At 47.5% G+C, this 19,402-nt stretch overlaps 2 protein-coding genes across 2 annotated transcripts in view; one reads left to right on the top strand and one right to left on the bottom strand.

Moving 5' to 3' along the window:
- The first annotated feature begins 830 nt into the window (after positions 1 to 830).
- On the top strand, positions 831 to 13,863 carry CUZD1 (CUB and zona pellucida like domains 1). The gene is made up of 9 exons (XM_028511196.2): positions 831 to 940; positions 2,948 to 3,098; positions 5,302 to 5,516; positions 6,953 to 7,103; positions 7,461 to 7,678; positions 8,177 to 8,349; positions 9,445 to 9,836; positions 10,827 to 11,095; positions 13,173 to 13,863. The coding sequence occupies exons 1-9, from the start codon at positions 859 to 861 to the stop codon at positions 13,343 to 13,345; spliced, it is 1,824 nt and encodes a 607-aa protein (XP_028366997.1). The 5' UTR covers positions 831 to 858; the 3' UTR covers positions 13,346 to 13,863.
- A 4,150-nt stretch (positions 13,864 to 18,013) lies between these two features.
- DMBT1 (deleted in malignant brain tumors 1) overlaps positions 18,014 to 19,402 on the bottom strand; it is a 313,958-nt gene continuing 312,569 nt past the window's right edge. Inside the window, exon 48 of the mRNA XM_036027425.1 lies at positions 18,014 to 18,481. Within this exon, the coding sequence (XP_035883318.1) occupies positions 18,193 to 18,481 (289 nt within the window). The 3' untranslated portion in view covers positions 18,014 to 18,192. The remainder of the gene's footprint in view (positions 18,482 to 19,402) is intronic.

The following is a 19,402-nucleotide window of genomic DNA, read 5'->3' as shown; positions in this document are numbered from 1 at the left end:
TCAAAGCAGTTTTATTATATTTACTATTTATAATTTATTTTTGTTTGTTGTCAGTTTCCCCCACTTAGATAAGTTCCACAAGGTCAGGACTGTGTCTCTTATGTAGCTAATGAATAGCTGTTGAACGAATGAATGAAGGAATGAATGAATGTTACAGGTGCTGGCCCTGCCACTGCAGCCCTGGTCTCACTCTGGACACCAGGATTCCTTTCTGTCACCTGTAAAGCACAGTGCCTGTGGGGCTTCCATTCGCCCACTGCAGGCTCCCTGGGCATAACCGGCTAGAAACTCGAGCAAGCTGAACCTGAATCTGTACTTTCTTTCTCTGCCCCATCCTGTGCCACCTCCTCCTCTCCCTCAGTGTCAGCCACCAGGCAGGCACCAGCGTGACCTAGCTGCACCCAGAGGTGGCCCAGGTGCCACCCATGTCCCAACTTGATTCTTTGGACCCCCCAAAAGCTTTCATGTTTAGGGAAGAGCAGGGAAGGCTCAAGGTGCCAATGCTGTCACCCCTTCGGTGATCTAAACAAATCCCAGGGCAAAGGCCCAAATCCAAATCAGCGCCAGGAGGAGCTGCTCAGCGCCCACTGTGTACCGGGCGCGGGAGCCCCCCAGCAGGAGCGGGAGCGGGGTGCTATCTGCAGGGCTCCCGGGAATCGGCGGAGAAGGGCAAACACTGTTAGGGACCGCTGGTACTAAACCAGTCACAGCTGCTGTGCTCTCACGTACATCTGCCCCTGACGTGGTCAAACCGACTCCTGCCCCCGAAGGTCACCCAGAAGCCTGCGATGCCAGGCAGGCCGGGGAGAGAAGTATAAAAGCCTGCTGGCCCTCCGGGCTGTTCAGCCCCTTCCGAAGATGGAGGCCGCCAGGAGGCTCATCCCTTTGGCCCTTCTAATTGCATCAGGTTTGGCTGAGTTTACGGTGACCAAGTCTGAAGGTAAGGACGTTGGACTAGTTTTTTGCACTCAAAGTAGGGGAGACCTCCTTTCAAGAGGCCTCTGCCCACAGTTTTTGGACATCTGACATCTGCTGTTAGCCCTAACACAGAGGATATTGACACATATGCTCTCGATGGGGTTTTGAATGAGCACTTACGTTTTTTTTCAGGCCTTTATGACAATCAAACATAAAAATGAAAAGGCATTAAAAAAGTTTGCCAGGTAATTTCACTCCTAAGAATTAGTATTTAGGCAATGATCATGTAGGTGCACAAAAGGTGTATGTACTGTGCATTGACATGATTTAAAAAGCAATGTAAATCTCCATCAGTTGTTCTGTGAGGTGTGGTAAGTGCCTACAGAGGAATAGTCTTTGGCAACTTCTTAAAGATAAGACTGAGCTATGAGAAAGATGCCTAGCATCTACTCTAAGGAAACAAAAAACTGCCTGAAATTTGTAAAATAGGATGGTGCTTATATTTAAAAGGTACACATTTGAGTATCAAAAAATTAGCAAGTAGAGAAAATGGAAGTGTCTGGAAGTATGTACAAGAAGTTTTTCATTATATTTGTTTCTGGGTGGATGGAATTATACTCTAGTTGTCTTTGCTTTCTAATTTCTTTACTAATAAACATAATAGTAATAGTTACTGTTAGGGCAAACTAAATAAACACTATTGTTATAAGAATATCACTTATCTGTCATGGATAAAACTGAAAATTACCTTTGTTTCTAAGTGGAGTTTTTAACCATTACTCAGGTTCCTTTACAAAATATTCAATTTTTTTTGTTCCCATTCAATTATAGCTGTTGCTGCTCCTCCTCCTCTCCCTCCTCCTCTCCCTCCTCCTCCTCTTCCTTAATAACAGCTTTATTGAGATATAATTCATATACCATAAAACCCAGTTTTCTAAAATGTAAATTTAGTGGTTTTTAGTATATACAGTCTTGTGCAACCATCACCAGTAATTTGAAAACATTTTATCACCCCCAAAAGAAACTTTTGTGCCCATTAACAGTTTCTCTCCACTTCCCCCAACGCCCCCAGCCCAAGACAACCACCATTCTTCCTGTCTGTAGATTTACCTGTCCTCGACATTTCATATGAATGGAGTCACACGATATGTTTACAAGGTTTATCCATAGGCCATGCCATATATCAGCACTTCCTTCCTTGTGGTCACCGAATAACATTTCCTTGGGTGGGTGTGCCATATTTTGTTTACTTAATATTTCACAGTTGGTGGATATTTAGGGTGTTTGCACTTCTTGGTTATGTTGAGTAGTGCCGCTACGAACCTCAGTGTACACGTTTTTGTGTGGAGATGTGTGTTCATTTCCTTTGGGGATATGCCTAGAAGCAGATGGCTGGGTTACGATAATTCTGTTTAGTTTTTAAGGGGTTTCCTGACCATTTCCCAGCAGCGGTCCCATTTTACACCCCCCGAGCAGTGGTGCAGGGTCCGGATTCCCCCACATCCTCACCAACATTGGTATTTCCTGTTCCGATCCCAGTGTTTGTTTCACGTCGTGATCGGTGTGACGTGGAACCGGCTGTGGTTTTCAGATTTGCACTTCCCTTAGACTGGGGATGCTGAGTGTCTCTCCGTGTGTTTCTTGGCCATTCACATCTTCTGTGGAGAAATATCTGTCTTGGCCCTTTGTCCGTGTTTAATTGGGCTGTCTTTAAATTACTGAGTTGTAAGAGGTCTTTATTTATTCTAGATATAAAGCTTTTTAAAATCATCTTTCTGCAGTCCCTAGTATATTCTTTGTTCTTTCATGCACTCTAGTTAGAGAAATCATAAATTCATTCTACCCAAGGGGTCCAAGAGAGGAAACTTAGTGTAACTGGTGGCGTGCTTTGGAGTGAGCTAAATTCCGTTCACAATCACCAGCACGCTGGTGCACACATCCAACTGGGGGTTAGGGGGTAGAGTCCCAGGCCCTGGGGGAGGCAGGGGCTGCCCGCTCTCCTCAGCGCCACCTGTGTGGTCTCCACCAGGCCAGTCCAGCTGCAGGGCCAACCTGGGAGGTGCCAGCCAGTCTGAGGCCCACAAAGCCCTCATCCTGCAGCTCAACCCCAACGAGAACTGCACCTGGACACTAGCAAGGCCAGAAAACAAAAGCATCCGAGTCGTCTTCTCCCACTTCCAGTAAGTAGGGGCTCAGTTTCTAAAGGGGGTGGTGGAGCTCTGGCCATGGGAGGGCGTCCTGCGGACAGAAATCTGGGGCTCCTCGAGGTGGTGGTGACTCTCCCGACCATGAACTTGATGGTGATGGCTGATAGTCACTGCCGGAGGCCTGTGCCCCGGGCTGCGGTCACAGAGGTTCTGTGAGGTCAGTACAAGGACAGCAGGCACAGGAGGGTGGGAACTTGTCTTAGGTCACGCCAATTGTAAGTGGAATGCCCAGGGTTCGGGCCCACTAATCCGGTTCCAGAGCCCTAAGGCACTGAACTGGTGGCCCCATGCCTTGCTGTGCACTAGAATCAGCAGGGGAGCTTTGGCCAGCTCAGGTTCTGGGGCTGCACCCCACACAGTCAGCTGACAATTCTGGGGGCGGGACCCGGGGGCATCGGTCTTTTTTTTTTTTTTGCCTTGGATGTTAAACTCTTTATTTTGAAATGAAAATATGCTCACACGTGTTTGGCAGAGTCCGGGTGGTGGCAGTGGGAAGTCCAGCCGAGACAGGGCGCTGTGCTCCCGTACTCGGGCTTCCTGGGGACTGGCCCAGCTGCTCCTCTCCACAGCCCTCTGGGGCAGATGCAGTCCAGTCCCACTCAACAGAAGTCTCTCAGCTGTGTCCAAAGTCACATCCTAATAGAAGTGGGACAGGACTCGAACCCGAGCCACCTGGCTCCAGGGCCAAACACCTATTTTCTACGTCTCATTGCCAGGCGTCCTCCTTGGCTGCCAGCCTGGATTTCCCTTTCTAATCATTTCAAGCCCAAGTGTATGTAGGCTCCACTGGTAACGAGTATAGTAAGTCTGTACTGAACGTGGTCAACAGCTTCTGTGACTTCAAGCAAAGCGACGTCCAATGAAACCAGTTCTGCCGTGGCTAATCGACATAAACAAGCCCTAACGCTCCATCCGTGTTATAATGGAACCATGCCGACTGACACATTATTCCAGGACCTCATGCACGCTCGCCCTATCCCAGTGGTTCCAAGACTAGAGAGTATCAGGGTTTTGTAAACCACGACGGCTGGGCGCCAGCCAGCCCCGGCTTCTCTGATTCAGGTGGGGTGAGTGGGGCCTGAGAATTCCCGTATGTAACCAGTTTCCAGGTGATGCTGCTCCTGGCCAGGGGGCCACACTCTGAATAGGATGGCCCTATTCCACTGAAACAGGAATCGACTTCCATGTGGCCCCCAAAGAAACGAAAGAGGAGGGGGACTTTCAAATTTCCTGGACTGGTAGCACTGTTAAGAGACACATACACTATTTTTGCTGTGTAAAAAGAGAGGAGAAATTGTACTGCAACAATAATTTAAATAAAATTTAAAAAAGAGAGAGAGAGAGGAGAAGCGAGCCCAGAAGTGTGGGCAGGGGAAGTGAACATTTCACTTTTATGGGACGCATCCTGGGTGCCAGGTGTGTGCTAGGAGCTTCAGGTTCAGAAAACTATAAGCCTCATCCATAGAATGAAGCTGGCTGAGAAAACCCCACATTACGGACTAGAAAACTGAAATCAAGAAAGATTAAATCCCCTATCCAAAGTTACACAGCCGGTAGCTCAGGTGGAATTAAAATCCAGGTTGTCTACCCTTGTGGTTTCTCCTCTAGGTCACCTTGGAAACGTGTTTCCTAAGGGCACCTGGGGAGACCCTGTCAGGACGGGCGGAGACAGTCATGCTGGGCTGCCCTTGCAATGCAGGACACGGGGCTGCCTGACAAAGGGGTGACGCGAGGCCAGGAGGGGACAACTGGGAAGATGCTCGAGTTGCTTTACCTTGAGAGGGGTGGCCATTTCCGAAAAATGCTCCACCTTGACAGCCTTGGATTTCAGAGGACAAAGGGGGCTCAATTGTAAATAAGAAGTCTACACCAAACAGCCCCATGGGCATGGGGAAGAGGAGAGATGGAAATTGGGAGAAGAACCGGGGTCCTGAGTTCCAGGCCCACCTTCCCCACTTACGTGGCGGAAGGCGCTGGCAGAGCGCTTCAGCCCCCTGAGCCACTGACTGATGGGTGGGGTGTGGCGTTGAGGGAGGGCGGTCATGGAGACATTGAGATGAAAACAGAAGTGCCACCCCTTGGTACACTGTGATGCCACTGTGAACAACTGACCCCCCTTGCTGGTGAGTGCCCGCTCGCTGGTGGCTGTTTAACTACGGGTGTGTCCGGTTCGCAGGCTCGATCCAGATGGAAGCTGTGAAAGTGAAAACATTCAAGTTTTTGATGGGAACTCCACCCTGGGGTCTCCGCTGGGGAAAGTCTGCAGCAAAAACGATTATGTTCCTGTGTTCGAATCAGCATCCAACACACTGACGTTTCAAATAGTCACCGACTCCGCGAGGATTCAGAGGACCGTCTTCATGTTCTACTACTTCTTCTCTCCCGGCACCTGTAAGTTCTTATTCACATGCCTGAGGCTTGCCTTTCTGTGTGAGCACAGGAGCTTACACACCCCTGCCTGGGGCGCTGTACCCTGGAGTCTGAGGCTAGTCCCTCCCAGATGCTGTTTGTGAGAATCGCCTGGAGGGCTTGTGAAGTCAGGGTCCTGCCCCCCCGCCCCCCCCCCCAGGGAGATCCTGACGTGTAGGTCCTGGAGTGGAGCCCATGAACTTCATTCCTAACCAACTCGCAGGTGAGACAGATGGGCGGGGCTGATTGGATGGCGACCTGCGTTAGAGACTAAAGCAGACTCCCCAAGCTCAGCCTGTTTGATAATAGCCCTGAGATCTTTTCAAATGCCTGTTCAGGGAGTGCCCCTCCCTTGGTCCGATCCCTTAGATCTGGGTTGGGGCTTTAGAGTCCTCAGGTTTAACAAGGCTCCCAGGTCATTCTTGAAAAAGATAATCATCCGGGAGTACAAACTGCAAAACCTCTGACCTCACCTCTGAACCTAAACCTGCCAGGACGTCGGAGGCTCCAATGACCTGGCGTTGCATTCACAGCACCTGGATGCCACTGCAGGGTGACAAGCAGGGTGACAAGCAGTTCTGCGGCTGGCCCATGAGAAAACTCTGCTCTGGTCTCCTTTCTGAGGCCTGGAGCAGACCGGGTCAGTCTCCCGTGAAACCACTGGGTTCCTGGTGCCAACGAATCTCTGGAGAAGAGCACACGTGGTTTCCCAAGCTGCACCCCGGCACCTTTTCATGCCTTACCTCCAGCCCCTGCCTGCCATGTAGCCTGTGCCTTAGCCAATCAAAGCCATTTTACAACCCCCTACACAGAGCCCTCGGTGTGGCTTCTTGGTGTTTCATTCGCCTGGCTGCTTCGCCTGCCCTCCGGGGAGGGGGAGAACCAAGGCGGCTTTGTGCGGGCTGTATCTGAGCTGAGCTGGAGCAGTGGTGGGACCAGGGTCGGGAGAGGCGGAGTCAGGGGCAGAGGACTCCTGTCTGCTGGAACCAGCAGCCTGAGGAGACGTGGGAAGAAGGGACAGGCTGGCCCAGCTGGTCACATGGTGGTGGCTGATGAGACGGGAAAGCTAGGCTGGGGCTAAGTGTGGAAGAGCCTTCAGTGGCGGTCCTCAGAGTGTGACTTTTGCTTTATGGCTCAGTCCAGGGAATGGAGGGTCTCTACAGCTGGGGCAGATCTCGAAGTGAGGCTTTAATAGTGTTCACTGGGCAGCAGCACAGCATTCACCATCTGCCCTGCACCCGTGGGCAGACACTCCGATGACAGGGAAGGGTGAGCATCTCAATATGCGACCCGTTCTCAAGAGGGAGCTGGAATACAGCTCTGGAAAATGGGTTAAGCTCTTACTAATGCACAGCACAGAGAGTAAAGGAAGTCCTTATCTTGATTTACTTTTCTGGTCATCCTCGCAACCCTTTCAGCTATTCCAAACTGTGGTGGGTACTTGGACAACCTCGAAGGTTCCTTTACCAGCCCCAACTACCCAAATTCACATCCTGAGATGGCCTATTGCGTGTGGCACATACAAGTGGAGGAAGGTTACAAGATAGAATTAAACTTCAAAGAGATTTTGTAAGTACTCTGGTCCATTTCTCCTGCTGGAGCAAATGTAGTAAGCCCGCCTGGCAGGGGAGGGGGTCCCGGGGAAGAGAAATGATCACAGGCACCCCCCCATAGATGGGTGCTTTTCAAAGAACAGGATGTCTAGAGAAACACCAATACTATTGCATGGAGCTAAGCTGACTATTTTCCTGAAGATTCTGAGGTCCCGTGGGGGCCTGGCGAAGCCCCAGGTTTGCCATCATAAACGTGAGGTAGCAATGCAAGGAGAAATCCTTCATCACTAAGGACCGGGGTGGGTGGGATTGTACTAAATGGAGTTGAACTGGTTTGCAAGCTCTCTCGCCAGCAGCCCTACTACTTCTCCAGCCTAGAAGTGGACGAGCACTGCCGATTTGACTTCGTTGCCGTCTATGACGGCCCCTCCACCACCTCTGGCCTGATTGGACAAGTGTGTGGCCGTGTGAGGCCCACCTTCGAGTCCTCGTCCAACTCATTGACCGTCGTGCTGTCTACAGATTATGCCAACTCCTACCGGGGCTTTTCTGCTTCCTACTCTTCAATTTATGCAGAAAATGTCAACACAAGTAAGTCATGTTCCTTAGCTATTTGGAGCTCCCGTGAAGATTGTGTCCATAGAAACTGCTCCTTCATCCTTGTCCTAGGAGTGGCTATCGCTGTTGGCAAGCCTGAGACACGTTCTAAAGGATATGACAGACTCACATATAGTTTGGAAAATATTCAGTCTGAAGCTTGAGAATCAGTTCTGCTCGTTGCTTAGTACAAGGGGAAGTTAACGATTGCATTAACCTGAGAAAGACTTTGCAGAAAGTGTGGACTCCTTTCCTGAATGCCCTCTGCAAAGCACAGTTAGAAATATTAGATTTATAGGTTCTAGCTGCAACCAAGGTCACGGTGAACATTGAAAAACGGTGGAGCAATTGCTCTGTTATCTCAGGCTTCTGATCACAGTTTGGGGCAAAATGGGTTTTGAGTTTTTGTATATTCACCTGCACACACAGCTTTTTAAGATCCGAAGTTCCTAGATGACATAAACATGATCATACCCCCCTTTTTTTGGACAGCTTCTTTAATTTGCTCCTCTGACAAGATGAGAGCTATCATAAGTAAATCCTACCTGGAATCTTTCAAATACAAAGAGAATAACTTACAGCTAAATGACCCAACTTGCAGACCCAAAGTATCAAATGTGGTGGAATTTTCTATCCCTCTTGATGGATGTGGTACAGTTAAAAAGGTAACGTGGAATATTTTTTAAATATTATTTTTATTTTATTGTATTTCTTTAAGTGAAGTATTGGTAGCTGGGTTGTGTCCAATGCCAAAGGTAGGTTTGGTAGTGTGGACGGTGGAATGCTTGCTGGCCGCTTGAATGAACAACTTCCAAATCTTAGTGGTCTGGCATGTGATAAACATGTGTGGACACAGAAGTGCACACACTAATTTACACACAAATGCCAAATTACTGCCTTCAGTTTCAGGGTAGCTGGAGGGTGCATATCTTCCCGAAAGGTAAAGAATTCCGAAAACTCCCTGGAGAGAGTTTGAACAGCGATGCCCTGCGGGGTTAGTAGCTTGCTAATGATACTGGCCTAGAAAACGTTTCTAGCTCACATTTAGCAGAAGTCTGGCTGCATTTTTATGGCCTTCTTTCCCCTGTAAAGACAGAAGGTAAAAACCTCATCCTTATTTTAAACATGAAGGATGTCTGTGATTTGTTCTACATTTTCTAGAACTTTAAAATCTCTTAACATTTTCAGCCCTTTAGGATACATACCCTAAACTTTTCACGTAAGTCATTAAGCAACAGGAATTGATAAGGATGGAAGTAAATCTTTATGTAGCTGTTTGTTTCGTTTGTTTGTTTTTGGTCCACAATGAACACCTGAGTTACTACAGTGTGAATCTCCAGGGAAGGCAGTCTGGACAGAACCTATTCCAGGCCGTCTGTCTGCAGCCATTCGGGAAACAGCTGTTTGTTGGCCACAGTAATGCGGTGCTACTCACAACAGGCAACTTGTTATTGCGCCCAAAGTCCTTCCAGGGCTGGAGATTTGCGTTCAAAATGGTTTTTAATGTAGCTGAAAAAAAAATATCTGTCCGATTCTTCAAGTCTTTCTAATCCAAGCTGTATCTCTCATTGCACACTTTTTCTTCCTACCCAGCATGTTTCTTAAATAAAGCACATCTAAGGTTTATGGCATTTTGACACGAGAGCCATTATCTTGTGATTTAAGAAAGTGATGTCCCTTCCCGCAAGGGTTATTCACGTCTTGCTCTCAAATGTCACCGGACTTAAGGTATGATGTTTGAATGCCATTCCGTTCCGCAGGTAGAAGATCATTCGATTACTTACACCAATACAATCACCCTGTCGGCAGCCCCAGCTTCTGGAGTGATCACCCGCCAGAAGCACCTGCAGATCATTGTGAAGTGTGAGATGGAGCACACTGCCGTGGTGGAGACGATGTACGTGACAGAAGACGACATCATACAGAGCCAGAGCGCCCTGGGCACGTACAACACAAGCATGGCTCTTTTCGAGTCCAGTTCATTTGAGAAGCCGATATCGGAGTCGCCGTATTATGTGGACTTGAACCAGAACCTTTTCGTTCAAGTCAGTCTGCACACGTCAGACCTGAGTTTGGTGGTGTTTCTGGACACCTGCCGCGCCTCGCCCACGCCCGACTTCGCCTCTACCACCTATGACCTGATCAAGAGTGGGTACGTGTTGACACGGGACATGCTTCTCTGGGGGCTGCCTTCCCGGAGAAAGATGGCGCGTGTGTCCGTGTATCTAATTCATAGTTTTCTAGTGCTACTGCCATGGAATTGCAGCAATTCAACCACTTTATAAAATAGTTACTGTGTTTAGTTACAACTGATTTAAACTGAAACATTTCTACAGCCATAGCCCCATATCCACCAAACTGTTAAGTGTATTTATGAAGTATTTGCTGATAGATACAAACTTATTTTTTGTCAAGAAGGCTTTATGTATATTTTTGCTTTTTTTACCTTTTTATTGTTTTCAACAAAAATCCAGAACATTATTTCATGGGTTCCCAATTTAGTACATAGATATTATGTGTTCAGTAAAGTTTATGTGGCATTATTTATTTTTATTTTTATTTATTTTTTAAAAGATTTTATTTGTTTACTTTTAGAGAAAGGGGAAGGGAGGGAGAAAGAGGAGAGAAACATCAACTGGTTGCCTCTGCCCCCAACTGGGGACCTGGCCTGCAACCCAGGCATGTGTCCTGACTGGGTATTGAACTGGTGACCTTTTGGTTTACAGGCTCATGCTCAATCCACTGAGCCACACCAGCCAGGGCATATTATTTTTTTTTAAAAGTTCTTTTTTTTTTACAGGAGTTTCCTTTTTTTTTTTTAAGCTGGTGGACTTTAATGACATCAACACACTGCACATTCATAGCAAGTAGGTAAAGTAAGGGGTTTGAGTTCTAATAAGTTGGAACTGGTTTTCTAATTAATTCGCATGGGATAGGAATTACCCAGCTGGAGCGAACTTCATCTCACCCAGGAGTCAGATCCATCGTCTTAGTCACGGCACTGAGGTCAGGACTCTGCCTTTCCAGAAAGATTTCTGGATCCACCCATCAGACAGTTCCAAGGGAACTCAGTATCATTTTCCAACATGGAAAAGGCTGACCTTCCGCACCCTTTCTCAGTGTGTCATAAACTCTGTTCCAGATGTCCTCGAGACGACACTTGTGAGGTGTACCCCTTATCTGCGCACCACGGGCGATTCCGGTTCAACGTGTTTAAGTTCCTGAGGAGCCTGGGCTCCGTGTACCTGCAGTGCAGGGCGTTCATCTGTGACGCTGGCGACCCTCGGTCCCGCTGCAGCCAAGGCTGCGTCTCCAGAAGGAAGCGGGACGTTTCTTCCTACAAATGGAAGGCGGACGCCGTCCTCGGGCCCGTTCGCCTGCGACGGGACCCACGTGCAGGTGGGGATTCCGGTGCGAGAAAGCCGCTTCGTCACCTAAGAGTGTTTTGTGGCGCATAAGTTGCTACTCGAATGTAGGCCTTTTAAAACATGTGCAGTTGAGAGATTTAAGATAGTCTTAGCAAAGCCCTAAATAAGTTAGGAGTTTTAAGCACACAAGATTAATCTTTTTAATGAAAAGATTGTATTTTGATTCAAATCCTGTACTTTTTTAAAAAAAGATTTTATTTTATTACTTATTTTTTTTAGAGAGGGATGGGAGGGAGATAGAGAGAGCGAGAGAGAAACATCAATGTGTGGTTGCTGGGGGTTATGGCCTGCAACCCAGGCATGTGCCCTGACTGGGAATCGAACCTGCGACACTTTGGTTTGCAGCCCGTGCTCAATCCACTGAGCTATGCCAGCCAGGGCTACAAGATTAATTTTTATTTCCCTTAGCAATGACACGTAAACCATGTAAAGTTTAAGCGTGTCACACACTGATGATTTAGCATTATTCATAAGGCTTTTGAGTAAAAATGTAACGTCCTCATCTCTAAACACAACACTCTTCCTTAAGTCAAAGACAGAAAACCGTACTTGAACAATTAAAATAAAATTAAAAAAATAAAAAATAAAATCACCTAAAAATATATATATGTATATATATAAAACCACACTCTTCCTTAGCCTCCTGATTCCTTATTATAAATCCTATTGGCAGATAAACAAGTCGAAAGCAGTGTATTTTCACTCCTAAATGAGTATAAGATAACCAGCATCCCACGCTATCACCTGTTTGGGAAAAAAGCTATTTTTAAAAAAACAGCAAAAATATTATATTTTCAAGACTGCCCGACTTCCTTTTCAAGGACAGAAGCCTAGGATCCAGCACACTGCGTGGGGAAGAGGCGTCAGTGAGCCCTCAAGGAAAAGCCATAATTAGATGGTCTAGGATAAGTCATAATTACATAAGAACTGCTCATAAGAATTTATCTGATGTGAAGACCATCTTGGCATAAAAGAATCCGATGATCTCTTCTTTATTACTATTAGAACGGATTATGAAGGAGCATGATTGTGGTTTGTGAAAATATTTCTATGACAAAAACAAAAGAATACAAACAAACAAAATTAAAATCAGCAACTATTTATTCATTTACTTATTTATTTTTAGAGAGGGGAAGGGAAGGAGAAAGAGAGGAAGAGAAACATTGATGTGTGAGAGAGATATCAATTGGTTGCCTCTTGCACCTAACTGGGGAGTTGGCCCACAACCCAGGCATGTGCCCTGACTGGGAATCGAACCAGTGACCTTTTGGTTTGCAGGCCAATGCTCAGTCCACTGAGTCAAAGCAGCCAAGGCCAAAAAAAAAATCAGTAATTTTATAAACATATACACTAAAAAGACAATGCATCTATGATTATTGCTTTGAGATTAGTTAAAAAGCTGTGAATAAAGTTATTATAGAAGTATCACACACATTAGAAAAGTACCCTTTCCTATTTCAAGAGAAGAAACGAATTTTTCTCCAGCAATCAAGTGTGTTTTGACAATGATGGAATGTAGTGACCACTAGTAACTGAACCTGCATTGCTGTTTAACTATTTTGCTTGAATTTCACACATTTTCACCGTATTCAGGGAACCAAACTGAGTTAAGCATTTAAACAAATAAATGTAAGGACATCTTGCCTTTGAAAGGAAATATTAAACACAGCTAATTCAGACATTTATACCAGTTTATATATGTTGTGTTGATAACGTTTCCTGTATGTTGGGTCAGCAGTATATATTATACACGAGTTGATGTATAAGATTCATAGCTGCCCTGGCTGGCGTAGCTCAGTGGATTGAGCGCGGGCTGTGAACCAAAGTGTCGCAGGTTCGATTCCCAGTCAGGGTACATGCCTGGGTTGCAGGCCACGGCTTCCAGCAACCGCACATTAATGTTTCTCTCTCTATCTCCCTCCCTTCCCTCTCTAAAAATAAATAAATAAAATTAAAAAAAAAAAGATTCATAGCTTATGTAAAGATAAAGATCTATGAAAATTTTGTAAGGTCAAGTAATACTTTTCTTTAAATAGTTTTTATTTTGTTTCCCATTACAGGATTTCAGAACCAAATGCCCGGAGAAGTCCCCCGGAACCAGCCTTTCAGCAGTTTACATCTGTTTTCATTCACCGTCCTTTCTCTGAATGCTGTGGTCGTGGCCATAGCTGTCGTGAGGCACTTTGTGAACCAGAGAACAGAGCTCAAATACCAGCAGCTGCAGGTCTATTAGCTAAAGGGTTCAGCCATATGCGAGACACAGTTCTCCCAAGTGCAGCAGGAGAGGCTCCCCGAGGGCTTCGTGCAGCACGGATAAGTGGGGGAAAGCCTCATCAGAGTGACAGGTGGGCCCTCCTTCCCGTTCTGGCACTCAGAGTGGGTCTCCTTGCAGGACCACCAAAATGAGCAAGCGTGCTCTCTTAGCTCTCATATGAAAAACGAAAGCCACCCAACTATGTAGCAAGTTGTAAAAATATTCTATGATTATGAAAAAGGATGTTAACTATGCATTAGGTGATCAGAAAATGGTGGTTGTCACTTAAGAAAAGCAGTCTTCAGTATTAGATGCAATTGTTTCCTAGACGCACATATGGTCCCTTCGGAAGCCCGCACAAACTTCTGAAACTGCAGTGTGACAGAGACAACCGCCACCTTTCACTGAGTGCACGGTCTCAGCGCGTCACGCCCGGACATCTCAGAAGAGGGCTCTGGCAGGAAGAACCCGACTGTGAAAGGAGAGGCCTCTGTATACTTCTGGGCGAATACGATAAAATCACAATCCTCTGCCCCTTTATCACTAAATAAGCAACAACCAAAGCCGAAAGGGATCGCCCTAACGAGGAATAGGCTGACCTTCACTTTCCTGTCTACTCTGGCTGAACAAATGTTATTAAAGCCCTCAGTGTGAGCTGATGGTACATGCCCCCCACGTCACACCTAATTTTTTATCTCAGATGAACCACACAGCTCTGCCTCCTCGCCTGACACCACGCGTGGGTTTCAGGTTCTACTACGCGTCCACACAGTCAAGCCCACTCCCGGGCGCCCAAGGGCACTCTCCATCTCCTGGACACGTGTGTGGTGTGTACAGCGTGCGGGAAGGGCACACAGTGGATACAACAGGGTCTCTACCCTCACAGAACAAGTCCTTAGGGGCTCATCTGATTTCCAGCTCCAAATTAAAGCAGATCCCCCATTTTATTTTTTTAAAGATTTTATTATTTATTAATTTATTAATTTATTATTTATTTAAAGAGGGAAAGGGAAGGAGAGAGAGAGAGAAATATCAATGTGTGGTTATCTCTTGCACACCCCCTACTGGGGACCTGGCCTGCAGCCCAGGCATGTGCCCTGACTGGGAATCGAACCAGCACCCCCTTGATTCACAGGTCAGCACTCAATCCACTGAGCCACACCAGCCAGGGCCCCCCATTTTCTTTTTAATATTTCCGCACAGATGTTCCAAAGAGTTCCCCAGGTGTCCACGTGCCTGCATCTCCTCTGAGTTCATCCGTGTTACCTGAGTGGGCCTACTGCCTGGTGCTTTTCTAACCTAACGTGCAATCACATAACACCTCGGTGAGAACGAGCTGTCCGCCTGTCGGGAATGACTGACATTTCTGGCGGCCAGGTGTGGCGGTAGCCAGAGGTTCACCGGGTGCCCCAGGGTCCACCCTAAGGGAAGTGTCAAGCACGGTGGCTCCCTAGAGAGTGTATAATCGTATCACCATGCTCATCCACCCTCTGCAGTGGCCCTGTTGAGCGATCCTGGAGCGTTTTCAGCATGTAGTATCACTATATAATAATATCAGGGTTTTTTTTTTCCTTAGGAAAAACGGCACTGAAGTGAGTAAAGGCCCCGGATCTGGAGTTGGTGGCCTGGGGTTGGAGTTCCTTTGCTTGCCTGCTGGGTTGGTTACCTTGGCCAGATCACCTTTGGCCTTGATCTTCCCCATTGCAAATAGGGATGGTAACCGCTGTCGGGCCCCTCCCTGGGAGCGCAGCAAGGGTTCCATGGGAGAAGGCATTGTGGTCAGGAGCCGTCTGTGCCCCACCGACCACTCCTGATGTGTCCTCGGGGCCAGTCCCCAAGTCCCATTTTAGAACCGGTTTCCTCTGACCACACCCGCTATTGCCTGTCATGGGCCGGGTTCCCGGGCAAAGCCTCGGACACAGAGCTCTGTTTGCGAAGGGCACCTGGGGAGCATGCTCAGGGTCCACCCGCTCCAGGGGTGAGGGTGAGGGGTGGGGAGCAGGCCCGGCAGGGCAGCTGCAGTGGAAGGCCTAGCTTGTCCTTGGGGCTCCTGGGCTGGGCTGGCCCTTTCGAGATGCCCCCAGCAGGCGTGGTGCTCAGGACCTTACATGCTTCCATTGACCAGTCATTGGTTGAAGGCTGTGAACTTGGACGAGGCTGCCTTGAGCTGAGGGAAATTCCTGAAAAGCAGTGGTGTTCCTGCTCCCAGCAGCTTGAAGGAGGGACTCCCTCAGAGGGAGGGTGACCTGGGTGTCACACCAGGGTGGTCACTACAACTCACTCCTTGAAGAAACAGGCTTTTCAGAATGTCTCACAAAGTCAAGTCTGACTCTGTGCTGTGTTCAAGAGACATGCTTAACAAAGTGTTTCAGGAAGAAAAAGCCAGCCAGTGCAACACCAGCACCTGCAAACAAGATGGGGACGTCGCCTCGTCTCTGCCGAGCAGGGTGGCCTGGGCCGCCCCCCCCCCCCCGCCAGGACGGTGGAGACGCCCCTGGGTGGGGCTGGAAGTGCCGGCTCTCTGCCGGGCCTCTGAGAGCACCCAGAGCAGGCTCAAAGGGGTGCCTTGGACCAGGCTGGGGGGCTGGGAATCCTGGCTCCCTACCTGGTTTCCACCTGACCCGGGGGTGCAGGGCAGGCCCTGGATACTGCCTGGAAGTGATGAAAGTCCCAGCTCCCCACTCTGCCTCCTCGGATACCACCCTGGGGTGGGGAGACGTAAGGGGCGCTGGGGGCAGGCCGAAGTCTAGGCTCCCCACTTCACCTCCACCGGCCGGGGTAGGGGTGGAGCCGCAGCTTCACCCGTGGTGTTTGGAGCAGGGCACATATTGTCTAAGACAGTTGCCTGTCTGGCTTTCCTGTGCCTTTGCTGGTCCTCTGACCTGAGAGAGCAGGCTTCTCTGGGGGCTTTTTGACGGAACCCACTGGTGTTTCTGGGCGGCAGACTTGTCCCGGTCAAGTGCGTTTTGATTCCTGGGGCATCGGGGCACCGGACAGTGGCCATGGCTTTCAACCTCCAGCATTCCTGAGACTCACCTGAGGCGCATTTGCAAAGGGCAGCTCCCTGGCCCCCACCTGTTGAACACCACCTGGAGAACCTCACCTGGAAGTTCCCTGAGCCCTTTTCCTTCAGTCCTGACATTCAATCCTTTCCCTGCCAACGCTTTCACTTGAGGGGTTGCTAAAATCCGTACAATGCTCAATTCTGGGAGCGGGTGGCCTCCCCCTTCCTTAAGGTGGTGTGGAGAGGTCCAGTTAACGGGCAGACGGACTTTTGAAAGGAGAAACTCTGGCCACTCAAAGTTCTTTGAAAAAACCTGTTCATTTGAAGCATTTGCATGAAACAGATGGCAAATGCTAAAATGATTATTTCATGTGACTGCAGATGAAAATATGGAACCTTTGCGTTAGAGATGCCATCCTCGTCAAACTGACCAGCGGTTCCATTTCATCAGCTTTTACTGTGTGTAGAGGGAACCTCATCAAAATACACGTCAGGGTTGCATTTTCACCAAGACAGTTGTCGAGGAAGGGCAGGTTGCACGAAACTGAGATGTTCCCCTCTCCAGGCCTCGCCTGCCTTCGGGTCACTTGTCCGACTCCATCTGTCGGGACTTCAGGGTTCACCAAACACTGCCCCCGCCCCCTCCCTGGGGGGACTTGACCATCCTGCATTCTCGTCTGGTACATGCAAGTTCTCGACAAAGATGGGAACAATTTCTCAGTGTTGAGGACTCGTATTTTCAATATTTCTACTGACTATTTCTTGACAAGCCAAGAAAAAGTCTATGTTCAGGTCTGTTTCTTTAAAGACAAGTTTGAAAGTACTGAGCCCAGTGCAGACTTTTTCTGCCAAGATAAAAGGAGAGATTAGGTGAAGAGGGCACTGCCCTTCCTTTCAGGGAGGACGTGGGAAGATGTGAATGTTTTCTCGTGCGCTTTTCAGGCTTCCCACATGCTTGCCAGGTCGCTGGCGTGCCGTGAGGCTCTGGGACCCAGACTGAGCGTGTGCGGCCTCAGACAGCAGCCAGGGGTGGTTCTGGTGCTTCTGTTCCAGAATCTATCTGCAAGCTACAACCAGGACCCAGCAAAGCCTGGGCCCAGTTCCTTTGCTTTGAAACAAACAAAGCTTGTGTTGAGTCAATGGTGGTGAGTAAATGATGCATTTGATTCAACCTGCTGGTTATTAGAGTTTTTTGTTTTTTTTAAAAGGGCAGGGGCTTCCTGACTGATGCTTAATTTATTTTTCATAAGACTCTTGGTGAGACCTGAAAATAAATTCCCACAGCACCCGAGGGACAGAAACAAAAAGATCCACCTACTAGCACCTGAACATGAAGGAGACAATTTTAAAATATCTTCAAGTTGGCAATTCGTTATGGAGAGATAACTCTGTTCTTTGTAATACTTTGTATGGCTTAGGACAGCGATCACATTCTGGGTAGTGAAGAGGGGAAAATGCAATGTTTCCAGCTTCAAAGAGACCCATTGCCTTAGAACTTTAGTAATCGTGGGGTGGTGAACACACAATATAACCTACAGATGATAAATTATAGAACTGTACAACTTATATACCTATAACCTGAAACCTATATAATTTTATTAACCAATTTCATCCCAATAAATTCCACAAATTACAAAAAGGAGTTTAGTAATCAGAAAAGATTTATTAGCAACAAAGCACAGTCAGAACCTCTTCAGCTGTTTCTTTTTTACCGGATGTCCATGTGGACAGACAACCTCTGATTTATCAAATGTACTAGTTCATTGAAGAGAAATAAACATTGCTTCTAATTTCTAACAGATTTGTGGGAAGACTGAAGGAGTCACACAAAGTGCTTGCTCCGACTGGTTCCTCTCTGGATTTCCAGGGGCCCCACCATCTGGAAGTGCTCAGCCCGCTCCTCTGTGGCCCCCACGGGGCCCACACTCCTCTGACTCCGCCCCACACAGCCCTGGGAGCAGCGGGAGGAGGGGTCCCCTGCTTGGCACACGGCGACCTTACATTGCAGATAGACCACATCGTAGCTGCTGAGAAAGCTGAAGGCATCAAACTTGAACTTGGCTGTGTTCCCGTGAGAGTGAAGGGTGACGTAGGTATTGTCTTTGATGCAGCTGATAGGAAGAAGAGCCCCAGACCAAAAGCATTAACTTAAAGTGCAGTGTGACATCACGCTGACACACATACACAGGCGTGGACCCGGAACTCTGAAGTCCACACAGAGCTCTTCCCACTACCACTCTGTCCCTGTTCCATAAAACATTTTCATAACAGCACTATGAGTGGAAAAACCATGATTCTTGGCCAGAAGTAGAAGGAGACTATGAAATAAACATATAAGCATAAGACAAGGTAATTAAATTCTAGCTAGAACTGTTGCCTTCAGAAGGCCTACTCCATTTTGTCACAAGGGGGCATTAAACGTGGGGGTTGCATTGTTTGAAGGTCAACTTAGATTATTCAAAAACGTATTTTGTAAACCCTGGTGCAACCACTGAAAAAGAAGTCTATCTAAATGGTACATCAAGAGAGGAGATGGAATGGAGTAACATAAAATGCTCAATTAAAACCAGAGAAGGAAGCAAAAGGGAAGTGGGGGGAATAAATGCTATTAATAGAAAACAGTTATCGAGACGGCAGATTTCAATCCAACTATATCAATAATCACGTTACGTGAGTGGTCTAAATATTGAAGCAGATTCTAGGTCCTGAAGCATCCTCTGCTAATTTAAAGACAGAGATTGTCGGAGTAGATTTAAAAAAAACCGAGACCTAACTATATGTTGTCTATAAGGAACCCATTTTAAGTATAAAGACATAAATTAAAAGTAAAGGGACAGAGTTTACTATGCTAATATGAGTACTAATCAAAAGGAAGCTGGGGTAGCTGTATTAATTCCAGATGAAACAGACTTCAGAGCCAGGATGATAGGGATGAAGAGGGGCATGGCATAATAACAAAGGGGTCAATCCTTCAATAAGACATAACGATCCTTAATGTATATGCACCTAACAATAGGGTGTTAAAATATACG

This window comes from Phyllostomus discolor, chromosome 5 (assembly GCF_004126475.2).
Source record: "Phyllostomus discolor isolate MPI-MPIP mPhyDis1 chromosome 5, mPhyDis1.pri.v3, whole genome shotgun sequence".
NCBI classification, from domain to species: Eukaryota; Metazoa; Chordata; class Mammalia; order Chiroptera; family Phyllostomidae; genus Phyllostomus; species Phyllostomus discolor.
The sequence above is the reverse complement of the archived record's forward strand: the minus strand, read 5'-3'. Positions and strand labels throughout refer to the sequence as shown.

Excerpts from the sequence above, each read along its gene's own strand:
- CUZD1 (XM_028511196.2), top strand. The coding sequence starts at position 859 with ATGGAGGCCGCCAGGAGGCTCATCCCTTTGGCCCTTCTAATTGCATCA. Across the intron at positions 5,517-6,952 it reads CTTCTTCTCTCCCGGCACCT|CTATTCCAAACTGTGGTGGG; the intron begins GTAAGTTCTTAT and ends CAACCCTTTCAG. Across the intron at positions 11,096-13,172 it reads ACGTGCAGGTGGGGATTCCG|GATTTCAGAACCAAATGCCC; the intron begins GTGCGAGAAAGC and ends TTCCCATTACAG.